The 21,894-nt window shown below is 42.4% G+C and overlaps 1 protein-coding gene across 1 annotated transcript; it reads left to right on the plus strand.

The window, feature by feature from the left end:
• The first annotated feature begins 307 nt into the window (after positions 1 to 307).
• RHOC (ras homolog family member C) lies at positions 308 to 21,631 on the plus strand. Its single transcript, XM_039337385.1, has 5 exons — positions 308 to 466; positions 14,673 to 14,830; positions 16,805 to 16,925; positions 18,675 to 18,805; positions 20,706 to 21,631. Exons 2-5 carry the CDS (start codon positions 14,675 to 14,677, stop codon positions 20,877 to 20,879), a joined length of 582 nt encoding a protein of 193 aa, XP_039193319.1. The 5' UTR covers positions 308 to 466; positions 14,673 to 14,674; the 3' UTR covers positions 20,880 to 21,631.
• The last annotated feature ends 263 nt before the right edge of the window (positions 21,632 to 21,894 follow it).

Consider the following 21,894-nt stretch of genomic DNA (forward strand, 5'->3'; position numbering starts at 1 on the left):
TCTAAGTAAAGTTAGGGACGTTTTCGTCTCCATCAAACTTCCCGGATAACCGTGGCACGGCCATTTCCTCTTCTTCACCTGCAAAGTGCCTATGAGAACAAATTGAAAGTAACTGCTTAAGAAGGAAAGTCTGCAAAAGGCTTTGATCGCGGTGCCGGTATTACTCAGAGGTGCCTGGAAACGCCCCTCACCCTATGCTCTTAAGGAGTTCCCCGCGTGAGATACATCGCTGCCTTGGAGAAGCGTGACACAAATTAATCCGGCGACAGGTCCCACGCCCCTTTTGCCCCCGAGCCTGACCCGATCCTAGCTCCTCCTCCCAGGCGGGGCAGGAGGCGGCCGGAGCGGCTCTGACAATCCCGAGAAGCCAGTCCACTTCTGCTCTCTCTTCTCCGTACCGAGGAGGCGAAGATCCGGGCTGCCGGAACGAGACTTCGTGCTAAAGTAGCCTCCCGCCCTGGGCCGGGTAAGAGGAGCACCTGGTAGATGCAACTAGGGCTGGAGCAGCTAGGAGCGCCCCTCGAGTAACTTGGCTTGGTGGCTAGGAAGGAGATGGAGGAGGAAGAGGAAGAGGGTGATGTTGAGGTCGAGGATTGCCTGGGCGCACACGAGAAATTGGGCAGGACTATCGTGACGGTCCTGAGGAACGAGGTGGTCAGGTCGCTTTTAAACGGGGCGTGGGTGTCAGAAGCCCTCCCGATGACTTGCAAACCCCTCTTATGTAGTTGCTCTGGACTGCAGCAAAACTTGGCCGAGATTCGCGTCGAATCCCACACTGTTACTCATTAGCTTTGGCTGGGCTGCGTTCCACGCCCACGCGAGGAGATCAAAGAGCGCAGAGAGACCCCCGCCGGCTGAACTGCGTTTTAAGTGGTGGCGCGTTCTACAAAGTATTTAACCGTGTTGTAACAATCTGTGTTAGACTGGGCAAAGAGCAGGAACACTATACTCTCGCCCATTTCTGCTTTTGGAGCAATTTATAGAACCGGGATTTCCTAATATCTGGTTATTTCAGGTTAATGCATATTTTGGATATAGGTATCACGCGAGATTGGAGGTTGTAAAAGAAAATTTCTTACATTTCCTTCTGACTTCCAGATGAAGTTTGGAACAAGGTGTGGGGATGTGTGTGTGTGTGAACTGAACCTGTTGGTAGGCTGTTTGTCATTTCTTGGGGAGAGGAGCTGGTAAGTTATAAAGTACTGATTCCCATCACTTCTTATACCTTAGCGCAGGGGTCCTCAAGCTTGGCCACTTTAAGACTTGTGGACTTCAATTCCTCAAAATTCCTCAGCTTTGCTGGCTGAGGAATTCTGGGAATTGAAGTCCACAAGTCTTAAAGTGGCCGAGCTTGAGGACCCCTGCCTTAGTGGCTTCTGAGAAAAGCAAGCTGCTAAAGACTGGTGTAATAGTAAAGACATCAGACTAAAAACTGGAAGGCTGTGAGTTTTGGTTCCACCCTCCAAGCTGGGCGACCTTGAGTCAGTCAGTCTCATCCTAAGGAAGCAGGCAGTGGTAAACCACTTAACAAAAAACCTTGGCAAGAACAGGGTAGAGGTATCAAACTCGCTGCATCATGTGATGTGTCGTGACTTCCCCCCCCTTGCTGGAGCTGGGGTGGGCATGGCTTCCACATGACACATCCGACCCACAGGCCGGTAGCTTGACACCCCTGCTATAGAGAGAAGTCCAGGTATCACTAGGAGTCAACACTGACACAGGTACACCAGGACCTTAAAGGCTTTACTTTGATTCTCTCAAAGAGGATGATTGGCAAAGTACAGGTGTTGCATTAAGCCATAATGAAGCTTACTTGGTTTGGGGTGAATGTTGTATAACCTTGCCATTGTTTGTATATCATGGTTTAGGACTTTTTCTCATATGTACAGTCTACCACTGCAGCTTATTTAAAGAGGCTTAGTTAGAACAAACTATTACTTGGTATTATTCCTCAGGCTTTGCTGAGAGATGCCTCTCCTTGACCTCTGAAAAGCCATTCCTAACGCAAGAGGCAGGAGATACAGGTATCTGTGAGTAACATGCTTGAAGGCATTTCCTTCTTTGTCTCTAATTAATACCTACAGTCAGCTGAAGCCTAGCTCTTTTTTAAATTATATATATATTGCCTTTTGAGGCTGAGTACCAATACTTTGGCCACCAAATGAGAAGAGAGGTCTCATTGGAAAAGGCTCTGATGGTGGGAAAGATTGAAGGCAGAAGCAGAAGGGGATGACAGAAAATGAGATGGTTAAATAATGTGCCATTGACACAGTGGGCATGAGTTTGAGCAAAGAGGGAGATAGTGGAGGATGGGTCTGTGTGTGTCAGCATGATATGATCCATGGCAGGGGTCTTCAAACTTGGCCCTTTTATGACTTGTAGACTGAGGAATTCTGGGAGGCTTTCAAATCTTCATGGACAGAAAAGGATGTCCACTGCACAAGTCATCCACTATAAGCAGAGGCTAGGCAGGTGAAGCTACCATGCCAACCCTTCTTTCTGTTTTCTCAGAAGTAGACCCTACCTTTATCTGAATTGGTGAAATGGAGGATTGTCCTTGGAATATATTTGTTGTTTAGTGGTTAAGTATTGTCGGACTCTTTGTGACCCCATGGACCAAGGTCTTCAAACTTGGCCCTTTTATGACTTGTGGACTTCAACTCCCAGAATTCCTCAGTCAGCGTGCCTGGCTGAGGAATTCTGGGAATTGAAGTCCACAAGTCATAAAAGGGCCAAGTTTGAAGACCTCTGACCTAGGCTTTAAATTGAAGGTCCTCCATGGTTTTTTGTTCCATATGAATAGGTAAGAATAGTGGGGGGAAGGGGAGAGTAGCATGCTTACTCCACCTCCTATGTAAACTCAACCTGGGTGGGAAATGTTCAGAGAGAGGACTTTAGTTTATATCTACTTCTAATAGCATGTTGAAAACATTCTTTTCATCTTTTAATCTCTGGTTCTCCCTCTATGGACAAAAATGGGGATGTGATAAATCTTTGGGGAGGCGTTGCAAAAATATGCTGTCTTGGAGTAAGAAAAATGTGGAACTCTGACAGAAGTACTTTGTGTGGCAGGATAGTTACTTTTTCCAGCTATTTCTTGTTTTCCTTGAAACAGGATTCTTGAAAATCTGGTTTGCTATGTTCAATGGATAGTGACTTCTAGAGACATTTTTGTAAAAAAAAAAAAAAAAGTTATTTTGGCTTCTTTAGCTCACTCTCATCTAGTGGCAGTCCTGGGGGGAGGGGGAGGGGAAGAGGCTGTGCTAATCACTTAGGAACAAGGAAGCATTCCAAACTCATGACTGCATTTTCTCTTTCTCTCTGGGCCTGGAATCGAGCTGCCAAGTCTTTTCAGTATAGGCCTGGCCCCCCCTAAATTGTGATCTAGCTTCTCTTTAAAAAAAAAAAAACATTCACTTTTTTTATACTGGTTCACGAAAAATATTTGTGACTGGCAGATGTTTGTTTCTATTGTGGAAGTTCAGCATATCTATTGGTTAATAGATAAACAAAACAAATGCTATTAAATAGACTGTTGGTAGATGAGTATTTTATATTAAACAGCTCTCACTTTTAGCAGTCAAAAGACATTTGGAGATTTGCATATCTTTGTCTTTGACTTTGGTACAACCAGAAGAGTTCCATATGAGACAGTGACAAATATTTCAATGGTTTAAGAATGTAGAACAGAATTTTAACAGTAGTGAAATGTGCTTGTTAGAAGAAGCTTCAATGTTTGTCTTGTTTTAAAAACAACCTACTATTAGCAATAGTAGTAGCATTTAAAGTTATATAACACATACCGTAGTTCTTTACAGCACTCTCTGGGCGGTTTCAGTGTTGAAGCATTATTTGCATATTGCCCCAAACCATCTGGGTTCTCATTTTACTGATCTCTGAAGGATGGAAAGTGGAGTCAACCTTGAGCCAAACAGGATCGAACTCCAGACTGTGGGCAGTTTGCCTGCAATACTGCATTTTAACCATCACCAGGACTCATAACTAAGAAGTCCAATTCTCTTCTTGGGCTTAAGTATTTATGTTAATTTGATGCTTATATATCTTTGGATGGAATCAAATGTCGTTAGAAATACAATAAGACAAGTGCCTTTTTGTGGTGATCGTGATTTTTTGGATGCTTCAACTTTTGCTTATTTGAATTTTATGGGTGTTAGCAAAATCCTTAAAACTGAAGTATATATAAAAATCCCTTCCAAAACCACTATTTATTGTTATACCTTACATAGTACTTTTTCCTATTTTTTCGTCCAACTGGTTCAACGAAATGTGCCTACTACTGGTGCCAACTATATAATCACAGGCTGACTTGACTTAAAAACTCAGATTTCATTGACTGACATTAAAATACCTTGACAAAGTTTAACGTTCAAAGATTTATTCAAAACTGAAACATTTTCCCTAGAATAAGTCCATTTTAGAACTGCAGTTCTGACATTCAGATCTGCTTAAGTAAAAGCAATTTGTAACATATATATTGCTTTGCCAAAAGAAATGAATATTATCTAATAAAAAAGAAAATTATCCAACAGTATTTCTCAACCTTAACAACTTTAAGATATGTGGACTTCAATTCCCAGAATTCCCCAGGAAGCAATCCACATATCTTAAAGTTCCTAAGGTTGAAATACATTGAATGAAAGTATAAATCTGGGGAGAAAAAAGAGCTTATATGCCAACATTTTTATGACTTGGCTGTTATTCAAAAGAGGTGTTTAGTTTAAGTCATCTCACAGGGTTGTTCTTTGTTTTCTTGTGACACTTAACAGCCTATTGTTCTGGTCAGTACACTGAGACAAACAAAGCAGGATCCTGTCACCCTTTTCCATGTGCAAAAGCCAAATGTACCATGTACCATATCCCTCACCTCTTTTGAAGGCAGAAGGCTGGCTTGACAAGTACAGGGAAATTCAGGAGGCATCTTATCATTTTGATCATCAATCATTTTTCTATACATTGTTTCCTGTTCTCTACAGTCTGGCTTGGCTGCCTTGGCCTTTTGATGCTTATCTCAAATCTTTTTGGATATGTTTCATGGCTACTTTGATCCATCGCAGTAGCCACGAAACTGTGATTTTTATGGATTCAAATTTTGGACTGCTGCTGTTTCCTGCCTGTTTACCCCGTCTTGATTGGCTTTCTCCTAGTTGCATGCTGAAGAATGTGAGTGTTTACAAAGTGCACCTAGGTATATTATTTTCCTAGGTATATTATTTTCACAGTTAGTCGGAAGCCGGTTTGTAATACAGTAAAACCTATAGCATCTCTAGGGTGAAAGAAAGTGGCAGAGTTACTCCTGTCTTATTTAATTTGTCCCCCAAACAAACTGAAAAAATCAGTAAATATATTTTGTGATAGGCACAGTAACTTCACTCAGTTATATAGATGAGGTCAGTAGGTGCCAGTTTTTTTTCCTGCTTGCAAAAAGGACAAATTTTGCAAAAGAACCAGCTGTCGCACTTGTTGCGTCCTTGGCGGGAAACAGACACGAGAAGCAGCTGGAGTTCTCAGTTTCTTTTATTCAGCGTTCAGCTTACAGGAAGATGGCTTCAGCCTCGCCCAAACGCCTCGCAGCCTCTTATATAGGCAACTCCCGGGTAAATGGGTTACTTTTCCCGCGCCAGCACCCGCGCATGCGCACGGCGCTGGCGACAGCCTGTCTGGTCCCGGGCAGCTTTGCACCTGCCCGGGACTGCCTGCAAACGCCCGAGCCGTTTGCAAAGGCTCGGGACATAACACCCCTTTCCCCCGGGCTAAAACTACTACCAACATACAACATTTATTTTATATGACATTTGCTCCCCAGTGCTCCCACTGTTTACTGGCCTTTGCCTTGCCAGCAATGTTATGTAGTCTTCTAGGTACTTGGGAGATTTCTTTGCTCTCTGTGACCTTCTTAGCTCTGGTTTACTGGCATAAGTCCCCTGACTGGAGGGAGGCGTGAGCCTGTTCTCTCTATTGTGCCCTGGTGTCTTCCAAGGACTGTGCCCCGATGCATGGCCTGCTTGCTTGCCCACCGGGCTCGTCAGGCCAGGGCTTCTGTTACTTTGTGACCTGGTTGACCTACCTAGCTGTAGACCCTCAGGCCCCTTGAAGTGATAGCCGCTGCTGGGCGTCTCTGTAGAACCTCCTAGGTCAGTCCAAGACCTGTCAGGAGGCTGTCCATTCCCTGAACCCCATTCTGTGTTCAGGCTCATGTGGGTTTCTGTACTTTCCCAAAACTCAGGTGTTCCCTGATTTGTGCTAGGGTTGTTGTAGTCGGGACTTGGTTCCTCGACTAACTCTGTGTATGTTTGACCCCCTGTATGATTTGGGGTAAGGTCAGGCCAACCTTGGGAATTGTGTGCCAGTTCTCTTGCGGGGACTGATTTGTTGGGATGCCCCTGGGTATCCTCCGTTGCTGGAGTGCTGTGTGATGTGTGTGGAAAGTGAGTATGCCCCCGGGGTGACTCCCTGGCTGGAGTAGGCGTGAGTGCCTGTTGTGTGGGTAAGCTCCATGACTTTCTTTTCGGAGCAATTGCAGAACCTTGGGACGAGCCGTTTGTGGCTCCCTCAGTGGAGGTGGGCAGTAGCTCTTGCCCTTCCCTTTGCTCCAAAGGGTCCCCCTCCCCCCCTGGAAAAGATCCAGGAGTCTCAGCAGAAAAGTCTCGCCTAGAGCGAAGTTGGTCGATGTGCCGACGCAGGACACGACCGTTGTCCAGGGCAACCTCGTAGGAGAGAGGACCTGTGATCCTGGACACAGAAGCGGGGACCCATGTATGACCAGGCCCGTAATTGCGAGCCCAAACCGGGGCACCCACAAGTAGTTGTCTAGGTGCCCTAGGATGTGAGGTAGATGAAGGCAGTCTGTCCGGATGCAACCGGTCAAGTCTAGTAGTAAGTTGGCGCCCCCAATGAAGTTCAGCTGGACTTCTCCCTGTAGAAGTGGACGGTGTGGTGCGATAAGAAAGGAGAAAGTCAGCCAACCTGTGATGCCAGTCCCCGTAGGTGAGTCTCTTCAAGGCGTCCTTTGCGATGCGCACCATGCGTTCAGCCATACCGTTGGTGGACGGGTGAAAAGGCGCAGACGTGGCATGACGAATCAGGTTTGCCTGTAAGAAAGCTTGGAATTCGGAGGAGGTGAATTGAGGGCCGTTGTCGGACACAATGACATCTGGCAGCCCGTGTGCAGCAAAAATCCCCCTCAGTACCTGAATAGTCTTTGCAGTGGTGGTGGATGAGACAGGCACAACCTCAAGCCATTTTGAATGGCTGTCAACAAGGACCAAGAAGAACTGGCCCTGAAAGGGCCCAGCGTAGTCAATGTGCACCCTAGACCATGGGGACTGTGTTTCCTCCCATCTATGCACAGGAGCTTGGGGCATCTCTGGGCGAGATCGTTGGCACAGGTGGCATGCGTGTACCTTAGCTTCAATATCTTTATCTAAACCAGGCCACCACAAGTGGCTTCGTGCAAGAGCCTTCATACGAACAATGTGGGAATGACAACTCTGTTTCCCCAAAGCAGACAACCCTGAGAAAGGGACAGTTCGTTCCTTTTGGACCAGAAACTCTGAAACTCAGGACTAGGGCAGTGCTCAGGCCACCCGGACAGGACCCAGGAGCGGACACGTGAAAGTGTGTGATCTGTACCTGTTTCAGCGGTAACATCCCTGGCACTAAGAGGGAGCTCGGGCAAGGCTTGGATTGATAGAATGTTGACAGCTGGCGCGGGGTCAGCTTCTACTACTGGCAGAGGCAACCTACTGAGGCCATCAGCATGGCCCATTTCTTTCCCAGGCTTGTGGAGTAATGAAAAATCATATGCAGACAAGAAAATAGACCACCTAAGCATTCTAGGGGAAATGATGTGGGGAGTCTGCTTACGTGTGGTAAACAGTCCCAGCAGAGGCTTATGGTCAGTGAAGACCGTGAAATGCCTGCCATATAGAAAATCGTGGAATTTTTTAATTCCAGCAACAACAGCCAGAGCCTCCCTGTCTATCTGAGCGTAGTTGCGCTCGGCAGAAGACAGTGTTCTGGAGTAGTATGCAATAGGAACCTGAGTTCCATCAGACCTGAGGTGACTCAGGACAGCTCCAACCCCGTAGGGGGATGCATCACAAGCGATGCACACAGGAAGAGACTCGTTGAAATGTGCAAGAACACTGTTAGAAGTGAGCAAGGCCTTGACTTCTTGAAAGCAAGCCTCATGTGCTTGTGACCACAGCCACACAGCTTGTTTGTCTAGTAGCCTGTGAAGAGGCTCAGCTACACTAGCTTTATGTGGAAGAAAAGAATTGTAGAAATTCAGGAGGCCTAGGAAGGCCTGAAGTTCGGCCTTAGACTTTGGCCTGGGTGCTTGTAAAATAGCAGTTAGTTTGGATTCAGCAGGATGAATCCCAGCAGCATCAATTTTGAATCCCAGAAATTCAGTAGAAGGCACCCCGATCTTGCATTTGTCTTTTCTGAGCTTGAGGCCTGATTCCCTGAATCTTAACAGGACAGCCCTAAGTCTTTCAGCTAGAATGTGTGTGGAGTCTCCTGCAATCAAGACATCGTCAAAGTAGGGGCAGACCCCTGGTATACCTCGTAGTGTGTTTTCCATTACGCTTTGGAAAATCCCAGGAGCGACATTTACTCCAAACTGTAGCCTTTTTACTTTAAAGGCTCCCCTGTGGGTCACAATGGTCTGAGCTATGGCAGCATCATCATCAACAGGCAGCTGTTGATATGCTTGAGCTAGGTCAAGCTTTGCAAAAACACGCCCCCCCTTGAGAGAGGCCAGGATGTGACTGACCACAGGAACAGGATAGGCATGTTGCTGCAATGCCTTATTGAGTGTGCATTTGTAATCAGCACAAATGCGAATGTCCCCATTTGCCTTTAGAGGCGTGACAATGGGGGTCTCCCACGGGCTGGAATCAACAGGTTCTAGGATTCCCTGTTGGATTAGTTTGTCTAATTCAGTGTCAATCTTACTTTTTAAAGCAAAAGGGACCCTTCTTGCTTTAATCCTAATGGGAGTGACAGTGGGGTCTAGCTTTAAGGACACAGGTGGTCCTTTGAATGTGCCCAGCTGGGGGCTGAAAACATCTGCAAATTCTTTGCAGACTTCCTGTAGGTCGAGTGTTTGTAAGCTGTTGAGTCCTGTGACGTGTATCCCCAGGGCCTCAAACCAATCGAGTCCTATGAGACTCGTTCGTTCACCCCCTACTACTAATAAGTCTAGTGGACCTTCAAAGCTCTTGTATTGCACGTTAAGGGTGGCCTCCCCCTTAACACACACTCTTGAGTTCTGAAAATCTGTTAATACAATATCAGAAGGCCTTAACTTGGCCTTAGACCCACTACTGGAACAAATCTTCCTAAATGTATGCAATGAAATGATGGACAGGGCAGACCCTGTGTCTAGTTCCATAGATAATGGAACCCCTTGTAGCTTCACGTTGAGTGACAGCTTTTTCTTCATGGGCTTGTGTGTGCCTGTTCTACAGATGCTTCTTCGCGAAGCGCAAAACCTACCCTATTCTGGCTGGGGAATCTGGTACCTTTCAGGCGTTCTTCTTGGGGTTGTGCCTTTCGTCGGCTCAGACACACAGCTGCAATATGCCCTTGTTTGCCGCATGCCCGGCAGGTAGCGGAGCGGAACTTGCAGTCGGTTCTCCTGTGGCGACCTCCACAGCCGATGCACTTGAGCAGAGCCGAAGAGCTTCCCTTCTGGTTCTCTTCCTTCGCGGGGTGTAGACGGTCGACTTCCTCGTCCGGATCCTCCTCGGAGTTTCGTCGGACGTCTTCCTGGTGCACGGACGCACCCTCTGCACTGTTTCTGATCGGCCGCATGTTTTTGATGGCGCCGCCTGCTGCTTCTTCTGCGGTGACTTCCCTTAAGGCGTCTTGGAAGGATAATTCTTCCTTGGCAAAAAGTCTCTGTTGTAGCTCTCGATGCCTTAGCCCGCACACGAATCGGTCCCTCAGTCGTTCCTCGAGGTCCTTGAACTCGCAGGGCTTGGCGGCCTTCCGTAGCGCGGCGATGTATTCCTTGGCTGTTTCACCGGACCGTTGATCCCTCTGCTCGAAGGTGTGGCGCCATGAGATAACGGACACCTTGGGGTGGAAGTGCTCTTTCAGCAGCTTCTTCAGGTCTGCGTAGCTTACAGACTCTACTGGAACAGGTGCTACAAGATTTTCTGCGATTTCGAAGGCGTCTTGGCCGCAAACGCAAAGCAGGGTGGCGGCCTTCAAGCTATCTTCCCTCACTTGGTTTGCCTTGAAGTAGTTCTCCATTCTGGATACGTAGGACTCCCACCGCTCTGGATGTGAGACGTCGAATTCCGAAAGCCTTCCGATTTTCGCCATCTTCGGATCTTCAGGAGACGGGTCTATCAGCCAGCCTACCCCCGAATGCGCACCGGATTGGCGGGTAGCTGCCGAGTCGACGCCGTTCCTCTTCCGCCGCTCAGGACTCCTTGGGTAAGCTTACACTTCTTCCTTTCCAGGTAGTGCAAGGCATCCCATCCTCGTCGCCAGTGTTGCGTCCTTGGCGGGAAAACAGACACGAGAAGCAGCTGGAGTTCTCAGTTTCTTTTATTCAGCGTTCAGCTTACAGGAAGATGGCTTCAGCCTCGCCCAAACGCCTCGCAGCCTCTTATATAGGCAACTCCCGGGTAAATGGGTTACTTTTCCCGCGCCAGCACCCGCGCATGCGCACGGCGCTGGCGACAGCCTGTCTGGTCCCGGGCAGCTTTGCACCTGCCCGGGACTGTCTGCAAACGCCCGAGCCGTTTGCAAAGGCTCGGGACATAACAGCACTGAAGTCAACATAGTGAAAAATAGCAGAGCAGAATAGGCATAACATGAAATGTGCTCTTTTTTTTTTTTTCAAGAGACAGAGCCTAAACAGGCCCCTTTGGAGGATTTGGGATCTACTAAGCATAATGCTATACGACAGCAATTCCTGATGCTGACCCAGACCACCAGTAAAATATTGGTATTGAATGATATATTTTTAATCTGCTGGGAGAAGATTGACTTTTGAGTTCTCTCCTAATACCCTTTATCACATACCAGTTTTGAAGAGGGTAATGATACCTCCCACATGTCCAAAGGGCAGAGTGCAGATTTTATATTTTGTTTTTAGATTTTGTTAACTATCTTGAGTGCTCAACTGAATGGCAACATGGAATATGATTAAAAATATAAGAGGCATGTCCTAATTAACCCCAAACTATTTTTGATGGAGCCAAGTCTAATATCTATTCTTCTGTGATTTGACAAGAGTTTTTCCCAGTGTCATCTGGATTTCTAGCATATTTTGTTTTTAAATGAACATGTTCTGCAGAAAGAAAATATTTGAAAACCCCTGCACTATAACATCTTTGCTTGAAGTTTCTGTTTCCAGTTACATTTGTATTGATCTCTACTGACATCTGATCTAGGTAATGTGATTTTGGCAAAGCAAGCGACACAACAAGTAAAGCACAGTTAATTGCAAAATGGCAGAGATATTCCAGAGAACACAAAAGATAAGTCTCTATTGCCCAAGTTGAATGATTCAGACTAAATCAAAAGGAAATAATATTTCAGCAGAAAGTTCAACTCTCCTGTCATCTTCTGTTTGGTTACCTTTATCTGAATTGTCAAATATGTAGTCATTAAAGATTTTTATACAAGAATGTTTTCTAAAATCCCTCAACTTTAATACATGAAGACTCATACAACATTTTAGCAGATTTCTTAACAGATGTCACTGTAAACAGAAAGTGTATTTTTGTGATTTTTTAAAAAAATTGGTCCTACACTACAGAGTTTTGCTTTGGTTGTGTGTGCTAGCAAAGCTGGATGGGGAATTCTGGGAGTTGACATCCATACATCTTCAAGCAGCCAAGGTTGAGAAATATTGTGTTAGGTCACAGAGTTGGGTTTGACTCCACCATCTATTGACTGAATCTAAAAAGGCTTTTGGATAGTTTTCTCTGGAGTTTGATCTGCTAAGATGTCTTACATGTTGTCATCTTCTCTACTTCACTCTCTATGCAGCATTTCTGGATTTGGATGCTGCTTCCAAGATTGTGCTTTTCATCTTGTGCATTATGCATAATCCTATTTATGATTTTTCTCTTCTTTCTTAAATGTTATATTAGAAGAGCACAGAATATAAACAGAGCTAGTGGACAGAAGACAGCATTTCATTTCCAGTGAGTAGTGGTCTTGATCAAGGTGGTGCTGAAAAGATAGATGTGGCAGCTGGTCATTGTAGTCACCAAATCACATAGTTTAATATCAATAATGGGGCAAAACAAAACCTGTTTCATTTCTGATATTTCTAGTTGATTATCAAAACACCTGTTTCATTTCTTCCTTAAACATATTTTGGTTCTGAGACTGCCTTGGAAGTTTTGTAAATCTTCCCCCACCTGAAAATTTAATATTACTCTGTCACTCCCTAAACTATGCATTCATATAAAAGTTCTGGATGACTCAGTTTGCTTCTTGTTTGTGAACATTGGTTGGTTCAATAAATTCAATAAAGTCAGTAAGTAGCTATTAACTATTCTGTATGAATGCTTCAGAGGAATTGTACTGCTCTAAGTTATTGAATGATTACATGAAAACCATTGGCATATGAGAGGCTCTGGACTAAGAATATTTCTGTATATTATAAATAAAAATGAAATTTAATAGGCAAAATAGATTATTTAAGGAGCTTACTGGGTGACACTCTTATGTCACAGACTATTCCCACCATGGCCCTTGGAAAATGGATTAAAAAATATTGTGACTTGCAAGTGGACTGGAGGCTAAAACATATAAAGAACAGTTGCTGGAATTGGTTATGTCACTAATCTAATGAAGAAAAGGGGGTGACATGATAGCAATGTTCCAATATCTGAGGGGTTGCCACAAAGAAGAGGAAGTCAAGCTATTCTCCAAAGTATCTGAAGGCAGGACAATAAGCAATGGATGGAAACTAATCAAGGAGAAAAGCAACCTAGAACTAAGGAGAAATTTCCTTACAGTTAGAACAATTAATCAGTGGAACAACCTGCCTCCAGAAGTTGTGAATGCTCCAACACTGGAAGATTTTAAGAAAAGACTGAACAGCCATTTGTCTGAAATGGTATAGGGTTTCCTGCCTGAACAGGGAGTTGGACTAGATGATCTCAAAGGTCCCGTCCAACTTTATTATTATTAAGTGGGCCATTCTGGTGCATAATTATTTTTGGATCACCGATTTGCACAGCAGCACCAGAATGTTGAGATAGAAATGTTTATTTGAGTGTAGAAAGTTATTTTATCTTAAGTGTAAAATAAAACCTTTCAAGTACGTTAAAAGGCTGGCGTAAAATTTTATTCTGGAGAAGAAGATGTCTCCTGGCATGTGCAATACAGAAAAAAGTAAAGTCCCTAAAAGATTTTATAGCAATTTTCATTTTTCTAGGTTTTTTTTCCAAGTACAAATGCTTATTCATGATTGCTTTGCTTCTGTTGCATCACTGTATTCCAGGTTCACTTCATAGTTTCTAAAATAAACTCTGCTGGAGTGAAATCAGTGTAAAGCTTGGATGCTGTAATGCTTCTGTGGTTTTGTAGTTGATTCATACATCTGTTTCAAAATGGAGCCCAGTTGCTTACAGTAATCATTATCAGGCTAAAGCACTGGGATATGATAATTTGTGTAAAACAAATCTCCTAGACTTATCCTAATTCTCAGCCAAATTTTCATCATCATGAGACATACAAATGAGTTTCTAATTATTAATTTTTTACAGAGGATTCTGAATAACCTCTTATAGTTACCAGAATATGTATTTGTGACAACTAGATAGATTCCAAGAAGAATGTAACACATAGTAAATTAACATATTGTATTTTATGTTGTCTTTTAAAAATATAAATACTGTGGAAATTTTAAAATAGAAAAGAAATGGTGGGTGAACAACTTTTTTGTTTCCTTTTCTCTTCTGTTGATATTATTGCTGTCTCTTTATTTCCAGAACTGCCAATCTGTTACTCTTCAGCTGAGCATACCTCTCATCATTGTTAGTGATTTGGCAATCCTAGTGCCATCAATTTAAGAAAACATGTCTTAGATTCTGTCATTATCCCAGGTGATGGCATCTTAATCAAGTTGCCACCATGGAATAGGGTGAATAGAACATTTGATGAATCTTTTGTCCTGCCAATGAAACAGATGGTGGCATATGGCAGGTGGTAGAGGAGATTTTCTAGCTGATTCCCTAACTGCAATTATTTTGGGTCCCTCAGGACAACCAGACAGTTGTACACCATGCATACGCTGTAGCTCATTGCTGCTTTCTTCTGAGATATATCATACCAAGGCCCAAAAATTCTCACAGCAGGATATATTGGCAGGGAAACATTGTATTATTTCAGTACATTATTGGGTAGTGAGTATATTTTTTTAATCTTTCAATCAGTATACAGATATAAAACCTAACACTGGAAGTATCGCTTCCATTCCCTTGTTTTAAATATTCTATTTCTGATTACCACTTTCTCCGTAAGTCATTCCAAATAAATAATTTACACTTCTTTGATTCAAACTTATCCTATCTGGTCCAAAATATATTTTGTTCACAAGGAGGAGTAATATGCTGTAATGTTAGACTTATTTGTTGTAATAAGACCTAGCTTTCTTTTTATCTCTACAGCCATGGCAGCCATCAGGAAAAAGCTGGTGATTGTGGGAGATGGTGCCTGTGGCAAGACATGCCTATTGATTGTTTTTAGCAAGGACCAGTTCCCAGAGGTCTATGTACCAACAGTCTTTGAAAACTACATTGCAGATATTGAAGTAGATGGGAAACAGGTAACTCATCATCTTTAATAGTAGAAACAGCTTCTAAGTAATATTTGCTTTCCACCCTGGATGCTACTAGTTCAGTGGTTCTCAACCTTTTTAATGCCGCGACCCCCAACCAGTCGTAAGTTGACTACCCCACCAGTCGTAAATCGAGGACTACCCAACTGGTCGTAAGTCAAGGACTTTCCATGCCCGGGAGTGCCGCGCATGTGTGATGCTGCCCCCTGCGCCGGCCGAGGCGTAGCTGGCAAGCAGCAGAGACAGAGCAGGCCAACCACCGGCTGGGCCACCAGCTGGCCCAGCCCAAGGGAGGTAAGGCACCCGCCGGGCCCCACGCGCACCAGCAACCCTCCCTGCACCCGCCGGCCTCCCACCTCTGGACCTCTTTTACTTACATTTTTAGTAGTTGCTCAGCAGGGAGGGGTAGAAACTTCCAGACAGCTCGCCTTCGCTGCAAACAACTTGCAGCACCGTTTGCAGAATGGGACTTTTGGCGGGCTCAGCAGGGCAGAGACAGCCTGAACAATTCCTATTGGCTTTTGAAAGCTAATAGAATTAGACTCTATTCAAGAGAGTCTATTCTATTGGCTTTCAAAAGCCAATAGAATAAAAAGGAGTAGCACAGCTTAGGAAAAGGGGAAAAAAATGGCGGACTGCGTTGTTTGGCGACCCCCGTGAAATGGTCGTTCGACCCCAAATGGGATCGCGACCCACAGGTTGAGAACTGCTGTACTAGTTACTATTGCGATAAAGGTTTTTTCTGCGCATCCATTGGTATCTGATACTGATTCCCCTTAGAAATGTCACTATCTGATTGATCAGCCATGAACAATCATTAATCAGGACTAAAATTTTTAAAACAATGGGCTGGAAGCCTTTTTTTCCCCAAATGTTAGGCTCCATATTTGTAGATTAAATGAAACATTAAATTTGATTTAATGACTCCTATCCAATACACTGAAATGGTAATTCTGCATCAAAGAAGCCTACCTTCCTTCTTTCTTGTTAAATATTGATCAGCTTATTTACGACCTTATGTAAATGGAATTTTAACATCATGAATAGTGCTGTCTTCTCTCTAGTTGCATACATACCCTAAGCTTCTTCACCACCAACATCTGACACCAACACTTTCAGGGGAAAAAAATGCTAACCTAATTGTAAACTGCTCACCATCATTTAGATAATGAGATGTGTATAAGTTTGATTAAAAGATAAAATAAATTCCAGAAGGATTCATTTGAAATATAATTAAATCGGTAAGATACACTAAGTAACTGTACATTTGCCAAAGATCCATGCCGTCATGCCCTGTTTATTTTGCTGAGTAGCTTTGAGCAATGTTTGCCTAGTTTCACAATTCACCAGCTGATGAAGGCCAATTTGATGAACACATATTTGTTTTAAGGACTAGAGTGCAAAGAAGTAAATTAGGAGGGGTTTGATCTTCCATTTCTATCCAACACTCCCCATTTATGTGAAGAGTCAATCCTCATCCTTACATTACAGATAAATAAAACATTTAAAATGTACATAGCTGTCCTGATTCCTGGTTTGTTATGAGTCCAGGTGCCATTTGTCAGATGATTTCATGTACCAAATTTCTCATAAAATTAGTATAAAAACTTTGAATTTCTGAAAAGTAGAAACTTCAGTAAAACTCTTCTGGTGCTTCTTCTAACATTCCATTGATTGCCCTGAATAGGTATTCCTGTATTTAATTTTGATAGTGTTTATGAATGCCCTTGAGAATGGTGGGAAAAAAAGCAGTCTGCATAATGGCCATTGTTAAATACAGGGTTTAATATATTTAATTGCTTAATACTGGTAGATATTTTGCCAGGCTGCTTAAAATTGCCAGGGAGCCAAGTGAGAAATGAGAGAAGCAAAACAGTTGTATGTTTTTTTCTTCAGTATCTGTATTTAACTATAGAGTCACAATTATGTTGATTACGGAACTGATTTTTTTTTCATTTATAGGTGGAGCTGGCCCTCTGGGATACAGCTGGGCAAGAGGATTATGACAGGTTGCGGCCTCTCTCTTATCCTGATACAGATGTCATCCTTATGTGCTTCTCCATTGACAGTCCAGATAGTTTAGGCAAGGCTATAAAATAACAGCTCATATTATAGGTCAGGAAAGGTCAACATACTGTAAGTCTTCCCATGTATTGCTAGAGCTCCATTCTGTCGGGAGTAGTTACCATGCCATCTGAAGCTGCTTCTTTGGTCAATAAAGCAGGAGATAAACAATTCTCTGCTGGACAGTGTTACTGTCACAGTCAACAATATTGCATTAGAGTGACTAACACTTTTCAAATGTCCGGTATTCTTCAAAGCCAAAATGGTGTCCTGGAAATAGTATTGGGTGTAGCATGTAATTAATGTCACTTAGTTGTAAATGTAAATAAGAAAAGATTGTAAACACATATTTCTTTGGAAAGTGCTAAAAAGTTATGATAATCTTCTATTGGAAGTGATGAAGCTTTGCAAAGTTCTTGCTAAGCATATGAAATTCAATAATTTCTTCTGAAATTGGGATAGGAAGAGTATTAATGCTTTTGACTTTGGGGTTGAAAAAAGACTGTGGACAACCAATACATGGACAAATGGATCAATGAATGTATCAACCCAGAGTTCTTACAAATGACCAGGCTCAAATTATCCTACTTCAGAAACATTATGCAAAAACCTAAATCTCTGGAAAAAGTTCTAATACAGGGAAAGGTAGAAAGAAAAAGGATGACAAACCAGCAAGGCAGGTGGACTGAGATGCAATGGTACTGAGTGCACTATAGGAAGGACCAGGTTAGAGACAGACCTTTATGGAGAATGTGGTCACTAAGAGTTGACATTAAGACAACTTGTTGGTGATCCATCAGTTCATTTCTGCTTGTGGAATAGGCCTGCTTTTTCAGGTGAATGAATTCATTGCTTTAGAAAAAATACGTCAACTGTAGAAAAAAACCACTCTGTTCTGAAATCATATCAGATTTTTCTCAGCCATATTTGGTTACTTTTGTAATATTTGTCATCATAGAGATCACAAACAAAATCATAACTGTATTTGATTATCAATCTTTTGGCCATGGGCTCGCAATAGTACTTTAACATGATAAAAATCTGAATTTTAGGGGCAAATTTTATGATTGCTGTAATAGCCTATATACATGGATGCTGCCTAAAAGAATGCAGACTCTGGCAGAAGTTCAGGATGTCTCCTCAAAGTCTGTACTAGAAAGAGGAATCTTTTAGGGATCGAATCTATTTTGCTAGATGGAGAATGAATAGCTTCCTCCATTCAAGATTAGCCAGTTTGGATAGTTCCTTGGATATGTTTGTACTATGACACCATTAATAGCTTTTCAGTACAGAAAGGACTCAACAGCTGCTTTCAGGAGAAAGATGAGGGAAATGAGTGTTGGCAGTATTACAGAGGGAAAATTCAAGGATGAAGGAATATGTACTTTTTTTTCTGCACAGAAAGCCTTTGTGACATTAAGTCTTTCTGTAGCTCTATACTAGTACATGTCTGCAGGGATATTTCTGACTGTGGTTCTGGGGTTTAGATGGGGAACTTCCAACACACTCCTCAGTCACTTCTTCCCCGTATTTTACTGGTCTAAAGAGTACAAAGTTCCCTTACATTTGTAGTGGGGTGAGGTGGATGAAGTAGACTAACATTTGTTTACCAGCCAAGATTCTGGAAATAAGACTCTCATTGTATTCAATCACACTGAAATAGATCTTTTCCCTTATATTGATGTGGGGATTACACTTATGAATCTATCTGTGTTGTGCTAGGGATTTGCTCAGTGAGCGGGTTCTCCCATCTCATTGCTTCTTCCAGAGAACATACCAGAAAAATGGACACCTGAGGTGAAACATTTTTGCCCAAATGTGCCCATCATCCTTGTAGGCAACAAGAAGGACTTGCGGAATGATGAACACACACGCAGAGAGTTGACAAAGATGAAACAGGTATGGATCCATCCACACTTGTTTGCTTTTTTGAATGCCATTCTCCTATTGGAGATAAAATATTGTGCAATTGTGGTTTAAATTGCCTTGTTCATATATTTATTGAAGCTTTCCGTGCTTTCTACATCTAGGGAAAAAACAGTCATTATCACATGGGATCTTTACATCTCAGAGTAATTGTGGTATGTTCCGGTATTGGTTTATTACTTTCACAAATAATCAACTTGAAGCAGTTTACAGCTATCTCTGGATAAACATCCAGGCTGGCCTTTTGCCTCTGCTCTTAAAGTTTCTTCCTAAACCTGAAGTCCTGCAAGAGTTCCTGTTCTTTTTTAATAGCAAGTTTCTCAATGTCCCTCTGAATGTGCAAGATCACTTTCTGAGAAATAAGGACCCTCAAATTTTTGACTTAAAACCAAATACTTTTGTGTTTCTTGATTTTCTTTGAATAGGAAGCTGTGAATATATGAAATTCAAGCTTAAAAATATAGTTTAGAGTATAATCTTAGAATACAAGTAAATGAAAAAACTTAAGGTGTAATATATATTTACTTACCTAGAACTGGACAAGTCTCACTGAACTCTGGGACTTAAAAACAAACCTATACATGTGACCTCATTTACTTTTGAGAAACAGTTTATGTGTACTTATTTCTGTTCTGCATTACCTGCAAACAATGTTTGAGGATTCTAGATTAAATTTAAACGTTAAATTTAAACATGGAGTTTTCATGCTTTCTACCTTTCACATAGGCTTTGTGAACATATTTTTTTCATTGTAACTTCTTATAGAACTAGGTTCCCTCATTACTCTGTGGAAAATTCTGAGGTAAATATTTCATGAAGATTTACTATTTGTAGCTTGACCTAATTAATGCTACCTCATCAATTCCATGCTCATTTGGGATTATGACTGATTAAAGAAGCTGTTGATTTTGCATTTCCAATTCTAAACAGTTGAGCTTCCTTTGAAGAGTGAAATTTGAGTACGAATTGATGCTCCTCTTTGACAATCCCAGTGAAGTTTTTAATTTAGTTCTGCTTTTCTGTACTTTCTCAGGACATTTAGGGAAGAAGCTGCATCTTAAAAAGAGCTTGAAAATAAAATTAAGAAATATTTATTATTTGTATATGTCTCTTAATTACATTTTATAGTTTGCTTTAATTGGTTGTTTTTGATCATCATGACAATCCAATTAGCATGAAAAAATGGGGTATAAATTAATAAATCTACAGGCTTTTTCATCAGTATCTTTTCTCAAGTCCAACATTGTTTTTTCCAGCCAGCATGGATAGGAATTGATTCTGGAGACACTGGCAATTACAGTTCATCTTCATCCCAATAATGTGCAGCAGACAAGAACCCACTTTAGTCCTGCATTAAGGATTTATGCCAGTATTTCCTATACATCAATGTAAACATGTTGGGCCTTTGTCAGAATAATGGCCTCAATCCCAAAGTTGCACAGCCCCATGCCCTTGTTTTTTTTAAAAAACAGCAGAGGTCTCAGGGCCATCTGAGTTTGTTTCTTCTGTCATACCAGCAAGGTGCACAATGATACTCTGAAAATATAAAGTATTAAATTATGTAATGTGTATGCTTCAGGTTGCATCTACAAAGAAGGGACACCTGGCAGGGCCCAGGAAAGGACCATTTTCTGTTATTGTGCCCAACCTTTAGAAGAGCAGCCCCCAAACTTTGGGCATCATACATACGTACATGCATGCACACACACACACACACACACACACACACACTTGCTGTAGTCATCAAAAATGCTTTGTTATATTGTCTGAGGCTGAGAAAAACAATTAAGAGGAAGTACGTACTGGGGTTACCTTGGATTCTTCTATTCTTCTAATAATCAAACTGTTTTGCATGTCATCGTTTTTTGTGAAGGAGCCTGTGAAGCCGGAAGATGGCAGAGACATGGCGAATAGGATCAATGCATTTGGCTACCTTGAATGCTCGGCCAAGACAAAGGACGGAGTGCGGGAAGTGTTTGAAATGGCCACCCGGGCTGCCCTGCAAGTCAGGAAGAACAAAAGGCGCAAAGGTTGCCCCCTTTTTTAGGAGAGTGTTGGCAAAAGTTGTGACTGTGCTGTCTGAAGCGTACACTTGTTTCACAGATTGCATGGAAGCAAGCATGGAGTCTCGATAGATATGAACAGTACAAATTTAATATGATAGCTGGCTGACTTCAGTCTCCATTCCTCTGCACATAAAAGGTCACCCAGGGTACTCAACAGCGGTCTTTCCTTGGGCGGTATGTCTGTACCAGGGGTAGGCAACCTTGGCTCTTTTATGACTCGTGGACTTCAACTCCCAGAATTCCCAAGCCAGCATGGCTGGCTCAGAAATTCTGGGAGTTGAAATCCACGAGTCATAAACGAACCAAGGTTGCCTACCCCTGGTCTATACCATAATTTTGTATGCTTGGGAAGCCACAAGAAATCATTTGAAACCTTTTTGTAACGATTTGAATATAGGGCCAACAGTTTATATGACTTAATTCTATACTTCTTGCTCTTTTATACTAATTCTATAATTTGGTGCTTGTATGGATTTTCACAGCTTTATGTTTTCACAAATAACAGAAGATAGATTTTTGGAATTCTGCAACATATGAAGCTGGCCTACATGCCAATGTTTGCCAGTCCCCCTCCACAACCGGAAAAGCAAGGGGCTGCCAAAATGTTCATATGAATGTCTGGGTGGAATTGACATCTATTGTGATTAGTGTTCTCTGTTGCACTTCTGTCTGAGGGGCATGTTTGTGTTTTGATATTATATTCTCAGTTCCTTATTAAATTAATTTGATTTTATATCACTTGCCTTTTTTCTTTGTCCTTGAAGTCCTACCAGCTAGATTAAGGTTGGGCAGAGTTGGCTTTGCCATCTATTATAGACTAACAAGTGTTGAAAGGAAAGGTCATTGTTACTCTAAATATTGAGAGGAATAGCCTGTAATAATGTGTTTGGACTTTCAAGAAATGCACTGAACGGACTAGATAGTGTTTTCATCTGGTGATCACCTGAACTGTATTTTACAATAAAGTTAGGTAAATGTGCATTTCCTTTTTATTGC

This window comes from Crotalus tigris, unplaced genomic scaffold (assembly GCF_016545835.1).
Source record: "Crotalus tigris isolate CLP2741 ecotype Arizona unplaced genomic scaffold, ASM1654583v1 scf7180000017677.1119895, whole genome shotgun sequence".
NCBI classification, from domain to species: Eukaryota; Metazoa; Chordata; class Lepidosauria; order Squamata; family Viperidae; genus Crotalus; species Crotalus tigris.